Raw genomic sequence first — 12,703 nt, 5'->3', positions numbered from 1 at the left:
AAAAAAAAAAAAAAAAAGACAACAGAAACAAAAAGGGAAGTGCACTTGAACTCTGCGGCTGGTTTCACACTGAGCAGCGAGGCCTTCTCAGAACGTGACAGGGTGAGAGCAGAACGCCCCACCCTTCCTCACACTTCTGCACTCTCCCAGGCGGCTGCACCAACAGGGCCGCTTGTCGGTCTCATGAAAGGGGGTGGGGGCTTTGTCGGTCTGACCCTCAGCTATTCCGAGGTGGCGTTTAGCCGGGGGGAGGGGATACAATGACCGCACGGAGGTGCGAAATTCCAGCAGAGAATATCTGAAGGACCTGCGCACCCCGTCTAGGCATGTCTCTCACGCACATGAGCTAAACAAATCCTTATCGCGAGGTGCAACATCCTGTCTATAGCATGTGAACTCCGCTATGTCATAAAACTGCGATTTGGGTTTTTTTTTTTTCTTTTTCTTTCATTCCTGGTCTATGGTTGTCAGACCCTGTTGCAATACAGTCACTTATCAGTGCTGCACTGCCACAAGGATGATGAAACTGTGGGTGTATGGTTCTCTGGCCGGATGTAACCCCCCCCCAGCTGTATGGGTGAGGGAGGGGGGCGCGTCTGTCTCTTCATTGTCGTCTGAAACGGGCGGGGGTGGAAGTGACGTGTGGCAGTGGGGCAGCCGCAGGGCACCGGGGACATGGGGATCGGTGTGGCGTTTCACCTCAGTTGTCCTTCAGACTTTAGTTCCATTACCCAACTTCCGCCAACACCGTGCTGCTCCTGCCTGTTCCCGCTGGCCCTGGCGTCTCCGCGGAGACGGGCTGGCTGCCGCCCAGGGCTCACTCTCTCGCTCTCTCTCTCCCTGCATGTCGCTCGCCCGCGCTCAGAGGCTCGCGGCCTGGTCAGACGGGCGGGCGGTCGCACCTGCGTGTCTACTCTCCTGCGCCTCCGTCATGCGGAGAAGCCGGCCCTCACCGTCTGCTCCCGCCGGCCGCCGTTTTCTGCCCTGCGACGGGCTTCCGGGGGCGGTCTCACCCACGCCCTCTCCCAGCCACTCAGAACAAACCCCGGGCAAAAGGGGCGGCCAATGGGAAGGGGCGGAATCAGAGGGGGCGGAGTCCAGGGCTGTCTGGATTCTGCGGTGGGCTGCCCGCCCGTCTGTCTGTCTGATCCGCAGACCCAGATGGGAGCCCTCCTCTCGCTGATCTGTCAAGTGCAGCTGCAGAATTCTGACCCCTGACCACTCCATCCAAGATTACTGGCAGATTTGGCAGATTGAAGGCCATTATGCACGCGGTCTAATCCACGGACGGAGCAGGGCACGTGGCCCAGCCTGGCTGCGCTGAGTGACTCAGGGGAAGGTGACAATCTCCTTGCTCGCTGGCAGATACGGGGCACTCTGTGACTAACTCTCAGGTCAGGCTGGCACGATCTCGCTGCACTTTAAAGCCAATTAGCTACTGCTCCGCGCGCCTCGCTGTCCTGGCGGTTCTCTCCTCTGACTTGCTGGTGTTGCCATGGTGTCACCAGGCCTCCATCAGAGGCCCGCAGTGCTTGCGTTTTTTACACCGCAGCCCCTGCAGAAAACAGGCCCTATTATAGTAGTGTGTGATTTAAGTCCCAAAATGGTCGTCCTTGCTGCCCGGCTGAAACAGGGCTGGCCGATGAGGTGATGGTGGTTTAGACAGAGGGAAAGAGGGTTACCCCCCCACCCCACACACAGTGCATGTTACCACCTGTTGCAGTTCTTCTGCGCCATCCTAGCTCCCCCCCCTTACACCCCCCACCCAACATACATTCACACTCCCCTACTCCCCCACCAGCGCTGGAGTGGACAGGCCAGGGGTGTCAGCGGGGACTTGCCAAATACCTCTCTGCTTCTGTCACCAGCTCAGTGCCAGGGAGGGGGGGGGGGGATTTGCTTAATTGTGTCACACCCGCGCCCCGTGAAACCCAGTCTGAGGCATCTGTCAGTGCAGCACACCATCCCCCCCCCCCCCCCCCCCAAACCCCTCCACCACCACCCCCCACTCCAACTCCACTCCCTGGGTTACATTCAGCGCCAGGCAACCTGCCCTGCTCTCTGTGCTGAAGAAAACCGCCATTAAACAGGCAACAGTTGCCGCTCAGTTTCGCTTGCATTCCTGCTCCAGTGGTTGGGATTCCTGAGGGGAACCCTTCACTAAAATAGCCGATGGGGCAAGGGGATGGGGGGGTGGTGGGTGTGCAGAGGGAGGGCTGGTGCCCAAATGTGTTTGGTCCAAGCAGTCACCAGTCAGTGCACGTTTTTTTTTTTTTTTTAAAGGCTCAGGCGGCACGACCTAAATACTATTGCCGTGGCAGATAGTAAGCTGGTCTGAGTATGGCTTTATATTTAATTGCATCCCATGTATGTCTCCCGTTCACCAACTGTCTGCCCGTCTCGAGGTCAGATTAGATATATAAAAAAAACTTTGACCCATCCGCTAATACAAAAATAAAAACGCAATGCAGTTTTATGTTTCCTCTTAGCATTTTTTTTCTCTGCCAGTGCTGGAAAAAAGCCACAAATAGTATTGGGTTCGTAATTAGCAGGCAGCGTGCGGGTAGGGGTTTTGATTTAACTCTAGTCCAGATCGTCTCATAACTTAGGATGCAAAAGTATCGGGAATTGCCTGAGTGGTGTCTGTTACTTTTACTTAAGAGCTTTGTTGATGATTCAAAATGGAGACTGGTATTGATTCCGAAGGCAAGGTCACAATTACAAAGGAAGAAGGTTTGTGATTGGACCTCCCCCTGCGGAGAGTGCCAGGGAGAGAGAGAGAGAGGGAAAGAGAGCAGGAGGAAGGCTGGGGTTGGCTGAAAGGCTGGTGACAGATGCAGCTGCAAGAAGCTGAGGTCATCGATGTACCAGCACCAAATAAACAACATAACAAATCCCCCCTTGTCTTGTTTAAACGTTTCTCTGGGCGCAGAAACTGCACAAACTGAAGCACTCTACGGCAGCCAGGTCTTAGTCACCTTGTGTTTTTCTGCTTCCCGTGGGGAAGCTGTTTAAACGAACTCTGCTGAACACCGGCATGTGGGTGTGTATGTGGCTTTGTGTGTGTGGCTGTGTTTTGGTGTTTGCTTTTTTTTTTTTTTTTTTTTTGAGGGTTTTACTTTGGACCCTCCTGCCTGTCATCTTCAATTGCCACTCTTGAGTTTGTCAGTTTGTCAGCAAAATGAAGGGTTTCAGTAGTCAGGGGCTGGACTGCTAACCGAGCCTGTCAGTGGGAGAGGAAGTGGCCTTCAGAGGCCTTCAGACGAGGGCACGTGCCTTGTGTCCACACAGGGGCACCCCTACCTCCTGTACCCCCCCCCCATTAAACACACACTCACACATACTCCACCAGCAGCTCACCTGAATGTTACACTCACAGTTTTAGTAGTCACATGCCTTTCCCTAACACCTGTTTCAGCACTTATTTGCAAATTTGCCTCCTATTTATACTCCGATATTTTACAAGGATACTGGCATGAGGCGTCAGACGCGTTTGGGTTCGTATTAATTCAGTGACAGGAAGACTTTCCAGAAGGGGTAACTCTGAGGCTCCTCTGACTGGTTACTGGGCAGAACAAAGGCCTCTCGGAGAACTGAGATCACAGGACAGTAATTCACCTGACCTTTGTGTTACCGAGCAATTTTGGACATTGCCTTTAAACCTTTGGATGTTGAAGGCCTTTCATGCTGCTTTCCATAACTTTACATACGATTTCTCCATTCCTTACAGGCGCCCGATTCGATTCCAGCCAAGAAGTCTAAATATGAAGACTTTGTGTTGCAGTCTCCATCAGCTGATAAGGAGAAGCAACCCGAATGGCTACGATCGCTCTCGGCCTCTGCGAACAAGGTTGGTCGTTTCTCCCGATCCCGAGAGATGACCGCGATGGTCGCCACCGTGATTTCTCGTTTGAGAGTCACCGAGGCGTTACTGGAAGGGCAAATGACAGGTTCAGACAGGCTGTTTAATACCAAGTGTCAGTTGTGAAATCAGAGCCCGACTATTTAAGATGTCTAACAGTAATAATCATGCAATGCCCTTTGCACATGACAGCAGAGAGGGCCGGTTTCGACATTAGAATTCACCAAACATTACTTTGTCCTAAGAATAGGGGTTAGGAACCAGACCGCTTATTTACCAAACCCAAAGTGTAGAGCGGCGTCTCATGAAACTGGCAAAACACTCCACCTGTGAATGGGCTTCCCGAAAATGAATAATCTGAAAGAGCTTCATTGTTACTTAAGCTGATTTTTTTAAGAGATCAAATTTAATATACTGAATAAATATTGGAATATGTACTGTATATGACTGAGAATTACGTGGCATTTATGTGGCCATTTATTGTGGAAAGTTTCCCTTTTTGGTCGTTAACAAAACAATTGTGTAATGTTTAGTTTAGTTACATATCATGGCAGGAACTCATTAGTAATTATATCTTTGAAGTTTGTATTTAGAACGTAGATTGTATTTCTGTTATAGCATCTTGACACCCCCCTGTAAAACCCTCAGCCCTCAGCTGTTACATATTCATAACACATCTATAACACGTTTTCTCCTCCTTCTACCAGGGTCTGAACTGTATTCAGCCCAGACAGAGGCCGTCTGCGTTCCGGCCCTGGTCGCCCACCATTTCTTCCAGCGAGAAGGAGACGCCCTCCCGCCTCCCGGCTGTGCTGCGTGACAGGTGAGCCAGTGAACGGGGACGTCACACACTGCACAGGCCACGCTACACTGCTAACGTGTCACACACTGCACAGGCCAAGCTACACTGCTAACGCGTCACACACTGCACAGGCCACGCTGCACTGCTAACGCGTCACACACTGCACAGGCCACGCTACACTGCTAACGCGTCACACACTGCACAGGCCACGCTACACTGCTAACGCGTCACACACTGCACAGGCCACGCTACACTGCTAACGCGTCACACACTGCACAGGCCACGCGACACTGCTAACGCGTCACAAACACTGTGCAGGCCAGGCTACACCGCTAATGCTAACACATCACACACTGCACAGGCCACGCTACACCGCTAACGCGTCACACACTTCACAGGCCACGCGACACTGCTAACGCGTCACAAACACTGTGCAGGCCAGGCTACACCGCTAATGCTAACACATCACACACTGCACAGGCCACGCTACACCGCTAACGCGTCACACAATGCACAGGCCACGCTACACTGCTAACGCGTCACACACTGCACAGGCCACACTACACTGCTAATGCTAACGCGTCACACACTGCACAGGCCACGCTACACTGCCAGCACATCACACACTGCACAGGCCAGGCTACACCACTAATGCTAACGTGCCACACACTGGGCAGGCCAGGCTACGCTGCTAATGCATCACACACTAGGCAGGCCAGGCTACGCTGCTAACGCATTATGCACTGTGCAGTGACCTCCTAACAAAATGTGAAGGGAACCCGGCCCACTTCCATCCCTGTAGGGGCAGTGTGTGTGTGTGTGTGTGTGTGTGTGTGTGTGTGTGCGCGTGTGTGTGTGCATCTTTCTCTCTGGCCTGTGCCTGTACCTCGGGCCCAGCCTCCTGCACCGCCCTTGCTCACACTGAGCCCGATCACCCACACAGAGATAACAATCTGTGCTGGCAGGACGGCCCTTCCCCTCCCCCCCCCCCCCCTCCCCCCCCCTTCCTCCACAGTGCTGAGTGCAACCGCAGCAAAGCGCACACACACACACACACACACGCCTCAGCAGCGCTTCAGCTGGCAGGTGTGTGATTCATGCCCAGACCGCGCGTGCGCTTATTCTCGGAACACCTGCCACATTGCGTGGAAGTGTCACTCTGCTCTGCTGCAGGGATTTGTGGCCACCACCCCCCCCTCCCCCCACCCCCCCCCACCCCGTAAACTCAGATCAGAATCGTAATCTCGAGAAGCGGCTCGGCACTAGAGCTAGAGAGCCCGCTTCAACGGTGAATTCATTTTTAGGTGAAATCGTTTTTATATTTTGAATTCATTTATGGCCTCACCAGAACACTAAAAGCAAAGGAGTGGAGGTGGCAGAAGATGTTTTTCTCCAGGAAGTGACACAGTGTTTTGGCTTCTCTGGGAGAGTTGTGCAGACTAGCAGAGCAGCAGCTCCTGTGTTTTTCTTAGAGGATGTGAGGTCATGAAAAGAAGCTTAAGAGATGTGGCTAGTTTCTGCGTTGCCGGGTGATCTTCGATCACAATCAGCCCTTGTGGCTTCCCAATCTCCCCTGACTCAGATGAAACAGCAAACAGCGGTCTCCGTTTTCGGGTAAAAGATTGAAGCTGACCTACACGGTGGTGGAGAAGGCGCTGCCGTTCACAGGACCCAGCGTGAAACAGAGAGACTGCAAGGTCACCGCTTCGTGCCAGAACAGCCCAGCGCCTGCCTCGTTAATGACCGTTTCTCCTCTCTCTCTTGCTCTCTCTCTCTCTCTCTCTCTCTCTCTCTCTCTCTCTCTCTCTTTTTCTCCCTCTTGCAGTTTTTACAACTACAAAAGCCTAGAGAGTTCTGTCGCGCCAAATGTGGCCCTCACGCCCCTGCCGCTCCAGAAAGTGGGGCAGCTCTCCCCGTCCGCCCCCGGCACCTCCCACTCCAATGGCAATGAGGCCCTGGGAGAGGGTGGCAGCTCCAGGCCCAGGAAGAGAAGGATGACAGGAGAGGCCCACCCCACCACAGAGCCCTCCTGCCCTCCGGCCACGGCCAGCAAGCCCCCCCAGGAGGACAAAGACTCCGAGGTGGAGGTGGAAGTGGAGAGCCGCGAGGAGTGTGAGTTTCACCCGCCGTCTTACTTCCCATTTCCCACAAAGCCTGGTTTCGCTAACCGATAGGAAGAAACTGGAAAGAACGTGAAAAGTCTTAAGATGCGGCGATTGCACAATTATTTTTTTCTGTCTGTCTTAATGTTGGACATTCACACCAACAGTCAGGGTAACTTTTTTTCCCGCTCCATTGCAACTGTTTCACATGTTGACCTTTCTGAAGTTCAGCGAAAGCCACGGAGAAGGAAGCAGAGAGGAGGGAAATAACTTGTTGCTTTAGATTCTGGCCTCAGAGGTTGGGTGTGTCATGGTTTTATGAATGACCCTGTCTCCCTCCTGTCTCTCTCTGTTCCAGTCACCTCCTCCCTGTCCTCCCTGTCGTCCCCCTCCTTCACCTCCTCAAGTTCCGCCAAGGATCTGAGCTCCCCTGGCACCCAGGCCCCCGCATCTACGGTCACGTCCCTGGAGGGCCCCGCCCCCATACCGGAGGGCCACGCCCCGGGCCTGGAGTCCGAGCTGGAGACCCTGAGGCAGGCGCTGGACAGCGGCCTGGACTCCAAAGAGGCCAAGGAGAAGTTCCTGCACGAAATTGTCAAGATGCGAGTCAAACAGGAGGAGAAGCTGGGGTCTGCCCTGCAGGCCAAAAGAAGCCTCCAGCAGGTATGTTTGGGTTCCCAGCGGAGTCCATCCGAAATTTTCCTCTCTCATTAAGGGGATCTGGGGGTCTTCCTGAAATCAGAGCATGATAGACACCTTCATTTAGAGAGATTGGTATGGGCCCACAGAGCTTAACGGCAGTGTGTCAGCAGGTAAAGGGTTAAACCACAGAGGCAGCTAACAGAGGAAGGCCCAGCCGAAGATGAGAGTCATTTGCGGGCAGCAGAAACTGGAATTCTATTGTGAGCCAAAAAAAAGAGAGGCGTGGAGAGGAGCTAACTAATACTGCTCATCCCACAAGATGAGAGAGCTGTCAGAGAGTAAAGCCCACATGTTGTTGTTGGTCTTAAAGACGGAGGAGTGAGGCAGGGTGAGATGACAGAAGCGTTTGTCCTGCGAGAGGATTTCCCACGAACGGGCCAAGGGTGTTACCGCACAGAAACAAGCTGTTAGTCGCTTAGTTTCAGGAGGGAAGGAAGCCCCACTTCTGTTCTCAATGTCAGCTTGTTACACGCAGCCTTAACCCTTTTTGAGACCGAAACTACTTTTGCTAAACTGCTGCCGGTGTGAAAAAGCGCAGTGAAGTGTGGAAAAATGGCTGTGCGGTACCACACAGAAGGGTCTCGGTCTGTTAGAACCCACTCAAAAGCCCGAAACGGGAATGTACCGCGGTATCACTCCAAAGCACTTCTCTTTATCATGCCGCACTCGTGCGGAAAGATGAAACGTCAGAGCGCTTGCTCCCCTCCGGTTTCTGTGGAGGAGAAAGGCGCGGGGAGGCTGACGGCGGGTATCCGAATCTGTCTCCTGCAGGAGCTGGAGTTCCTGAGGGTGGCCAAGAAGGAGAAGCTGAGGGAGGCCACGGAGGCCAAACGCAACTTGCGGAAGGAGATCGAGCGCCTGCGTGCGGAGAGCGAGAAGAAGATGAAGGAGGCCAACGAGTCGCGGACGAGGCTGAAGAGGGAGCTGGAGCAGGCCCGGCAGCTCAGGGTGTGCGACAAGGGCTGCGAGGCGGGCCGTCTGCGCGCCAAGTACTCCGCGCAGGTACGAACCAGGCTAAACCACACACACACACACACACACACACACACACACACACACACACACACACATATAGACACATATTTACACACGTATTACACTACCCTACATTACACGCATTTAGGAGATGCTCTTATGGAGAGCGACTCCCAACACGAAAGAATAGAAATGTATCCATTCAAGTTAAATGAACAACAGTGTCAGACCAATGTCAGACGTGTATACATATACATTCACACACACATATACAAGCACATTACACACACACACACACACACACACACACACACACAAATGCATGGAACACAGGGCTTAAGGCAGCCAGGTTAGTGCAGAAACTGTTGGCACGAAGGGCATGACACATTTTCTCAGCAGGTATTGGAGAGCGCTGCAGTCATGAAACCAAATATCTCTGAGTGCAACAGAGCAAAATGTTCTCATGAAAGAGCGCTCGACGCCTCTCAAGCGTCTGGCAGTTTTTTTTTTTTTCTCACCAAGTTTTAAAAGAAACGGGCGTCGCCCCAAGAACGCAGATGAGAGATAATTGCTAGCCCCAAAGAGGAAACAGGAAGTGAAGGCTAGTTCCTCTCAAGCATCATGGGACGTGTAGACCAGACAAAACAAGTAAAGTGGGAACCGCACTCCCCGGCTCACCCTTTATTTTCCTCCCCGGGTCAAAATTGAAGTGTCCAGATTTGCAGTGAGATTTTAAAGTGCTCTTTTTTTTTAACGATGGCCGAGCGTGGCGATTTGCGCCGGGCAGGGGCCTGCCACGTCCCCAGCCCTCGGCCTCGGCAGGAAGCGTGCCGTGTACAAAAACTGGGTGAGGGGTGGAGTGCGGTGGGGTCCGGGGGGGGGGCAGGAAGTGACTGCGGTGTCTGAGCTGTAACACAAGAGAGGCTGAATAACATTTCAAGAATCCAGGGTGTGGCGGCGGCGGCCGGGGCCCACGCCACAATCTGCACGCCGTCTTAGAGAAAGAAAAAAAAAAAGCACACACATGCGAGAATGAAAATAAGCCGGGGAAGGTCTGACCTGTCTGCTTCCCCCCCCCACAGATCGAAGACCTGCAGCTGAAGCTGCAGCACGCCGAGGCGGACCGTGAGCAGCTGAGGGCCGATCTGCTGCACGAGCGCGAAGCTCGCGAGCACCTGGAGAAAGTGGTCAAGGAGCTGCAGGAGGAGCTGTGGCCCAAGTCCGGCAGCAACGATGCGGCAGCGGCCAAGGACACCCAGAAATAACCGCCACGCATCCACGCAGGGCAGAGACAGAGAGGACGGAGCAGAAGACGTATAAAAAAAAAACACAGAGCAGATTCATATTCACCTATGAGCATATACATCCATACATAGTGTATATGCAGGGGAATGCATCCTTTGTCCGGGGGGGGAGGGAAAGCAAGTAAAAGTAGAGATCAGTACGTGTACCAGGAGGAAATGCGTTACTAACATAAGCACTGAAACGTATCTCTCATTCAAGAAAAAAACATGATGAAATTAATGAAAAAATTTATATATAGCACAAGAAATTTGTTGTGCCTATATTTTCCCTGAAAAAAGAAAACTCAAAAAAAAAAAGATTTTGGATACAAACTTTTCTATGATGAAAATATTACTAATGATAGTAATACTACCGATATGAAACCATTACAAAACCAGTTTGAAAGAAGCGTGGTGGAGCATGTCGTACAGCCTGAGGACGAGCAGCAGAGAGGAACAGGATGGATGGACGGGCTCCTCATGGGGACAGGGCCCCAGAGTGTCCTTTTCATTCTTCGTGAAGACATTTGAGGATTTCATTTTGTAATAAGCTATTTAAAACTGCATAGTAAGACTTGAGTATATAAGAAAAAAAAAGAAAACATTTTCTTTGTTTGTGTTGATGGAGCCTCAAAAAAAAGAAAAAAAAACTTGACAAGCAACAAGCAGGACAAGACTCCTACTAAATGCCACCATCTTTCAGCTGTTGGTGTAGAAGAAGAAGCCATTTTTAACCACGGGAAAAAGGAAACCGATTTTATTTGCATTTCTTTTCTATTGGTGATTATTGGAGAAATACAACATGATGAGGTTTACAGGAGACAGAGAAGGCAAGGCCGTGTTTGGCCAGGCCTTACTTTCAGTGTCCGTATTTTGGAGAAAAAAAAAGTGTTGTGTTCTAGGCACCCTTTGAGAATGAGCACTTCATTTAGATATGGACAACAGTCAATGCACACACACACACACACACACACACACACACACACACACACTCTCACACTCTCACTCGCACACACTCACACACACACACACAAATGCACAGGCGCTGCAAACCAACGTGTCGCGTTCATGTGTGTGCGTTTGTGTCCGAAAACCAAAAGTACATTGTTCTAACTGAGCGGTTTGTGTCTGTGCACCTGTAGCTGACTCCTTGTACACAGTATGTATCACGTTTGTTTGGAACCGTTGGTAAAACTTAGCATGGCTGTGTTTCATATTTTCATTTGGATACTAAAACTTCACACAACTTGCTGCTCCATGATGTTACAAAAAAGGCCATTTTTAAATACTAGGATTTTAGGTTTGGAAGTTGCGCCTTTAGCGAGAACCACAAATTGTTCTTTTTTATTTTAAGTATGATGTGTAAATATAAATATGATTTTTAAAGAAAAAAGATTTTACAATAATGAATCGCACTTTGTCAAAAACCGACCTTGTTATACTGCATTTTAATCCCACCCTGGTTCTTCACCTTTCTTTTGGAGAAAATGTGATCCTGGCAACAGCAGAAATCAAATCAGCGTCTCCTCGTCCATGTGTAACTAATTTAAATGCCATGTAATTACATGTTAAGGCAAAATATTGTAAATAAAAATGCAACGAAAAAGTGTCTATACGCTTGCTTGCTTAGATGCTGCACATTTTTGAGCTGCTTCTCGAATCCGATTGGAAATTTGATTTTTGTAAATTTATCATTTTGTGTTTTTCCACTTTATTACTGTATTATGATTACTATTATTACTGCTATTATTATAATTATAATGAATATTATTATTACTGTTTTTTTTTTTTTGGATTGCTTAGAAAGAAAGATTTGGGAATCGATAAGAATTTTTTTCATCAAAAGAAATGGAGGACAGAAAAAGGAGTGGGAAGAATAGATTTAAAGCAGCGTAGGCGCCTGCCTCTCCTAAAATTGTGGTATTTATCGGTCCGACAGCCGAAGTCACACAGAGCATGACACGTTGCAGCGAGAACCAGGAAACGAAAAGCATTGACTAAAGGAGTCCTAGGACACACTGCTCACAGATTTGGCGAACAGATTTAGATTGGATGTGGATCCATAAATATATATATTTTATAACTGCTCCGAATACACAAGTGGGTACAATGCAATCAGAATGTACGTTGTGTTTATGCTGTTTTCTTTTCGTTGTTGTTGTTGTTGTTGTTTTTAATGTGGGGGTATTTTTATTGCTTGTCTGTTATGTTTTCTTTTTTCAATAGCAAACTCTTATATATTTTCTTTCATATGCATGAAATTTGAGAAAAGTCTGCCATACATATATTCATTATTGGGCATTAATACTGTATATGTAAGGGTTTTATTGTGTTATGCAATATACAGCAAACTTGTCTTTTTTAAAAAAAAAAGTAATTTTTTTTCTTTTAAAGGAAACTAAACCTCATTGATGACATGTATCAGAACACACACAAACACACACACACATTCACATATGTACATGTGCATACGCATATATACAGGCACATTTGAGTACAAGTTAGATGTGTGAAACACACACACACACACACACACAAACACAAACACACAAATGCATACACACAAACGCATACACAAACACACACTCTCAAATCTAATGTTCAAATATGCTGGACAACCTCAAGTGCCTGGAATAAGGGCATAAGGTTTCCAGAGTAGGAACAACAAACTTTGTAATGCTGTTTTTGCTGGCCTCTGCAATGCCACACGCAGTCTGACCCACACGGAATGCCCACCCTGTTCGAGGGCACACATATCCCCCAATGGGGTGGCATCCTCCCTCTGCCCACGCCGGGAGCCTGCAGAGTGCCTTTGGCACCTCTGTGCATCCCAAAACGTGCCAGGCTCGTTAGACCTGACCACCCTGCTGCAAACCGCAAGCTATACGCTGCAGCTCCTCCTCAGTATTCTAAATCCCATGCGGTTTGTTTCAGTGATTTTTTTTTTTTTTTTTTTTTTAAACAATCAAACCAATCG

General features: G+C 49.8%; 1 protein-coding gene across 1 annotated transcript in view; it reads left to right on the top strand.

Moving 5' to 3' along the window:
* skia (v-ski avian sarcoma viral oncogene homolog a) overlaps window positions 1-10,732 on the top strand; it is a 73,796-nt gene extending 63,064 nt beyond the window's left edge. Inside the window, exons 2-7 of the mRNA XM_036533205.1 lie at window positions 3,731-3,850; window positions 4,570-4,685; window positions 6,490-6,776; window positions 7,125-7,429; window positions 8,240-8,470; window positions 9,526-10,732. Of these exons, the coding sequence (XP_036389098.1) occupies window positions 3,731-3,850; window positions 4,570-4,685; window positions 6,490-6,776; window positions 7,125-7,429; window positions 8,240-8,470; window positions 9,526-9,708 (1,242 nt within the window). The 3' untranslated portion in view covers window positions 9,709-10,732. The remainder of the gene's footprint in view (window positions 1-3,730; window positions 3,851-4,569; window positions 4,686-6,489; window positions 6,777-7,124; window positions 7,430-8,239; window positions 8,471-9,525) is intronic.
* Window positions 10,733-12,703: the final 1,971 nt, after the last annotated feature.

The sequence above is a fragment of the Megalops cyprinoides genome, chromosome 7 (assembly GCF_013368585.1).
Source record: "Megalops cyprinoides isolate fMegCyp1 chromosome 7, fMegCyp1.pri, whole genome shotgun sequence".
Taxonomy (NCBI): Eukaryota; Metazoa; Chordata; class Actinopteri; order Elopiformes; family Megalopidae; genus Megalops; species Megalops cyprinoides.
Note: the sequence above shows the minus strand (reverse complement) of the source record. Positions and strands in the feature narration are given on the sequence as shown.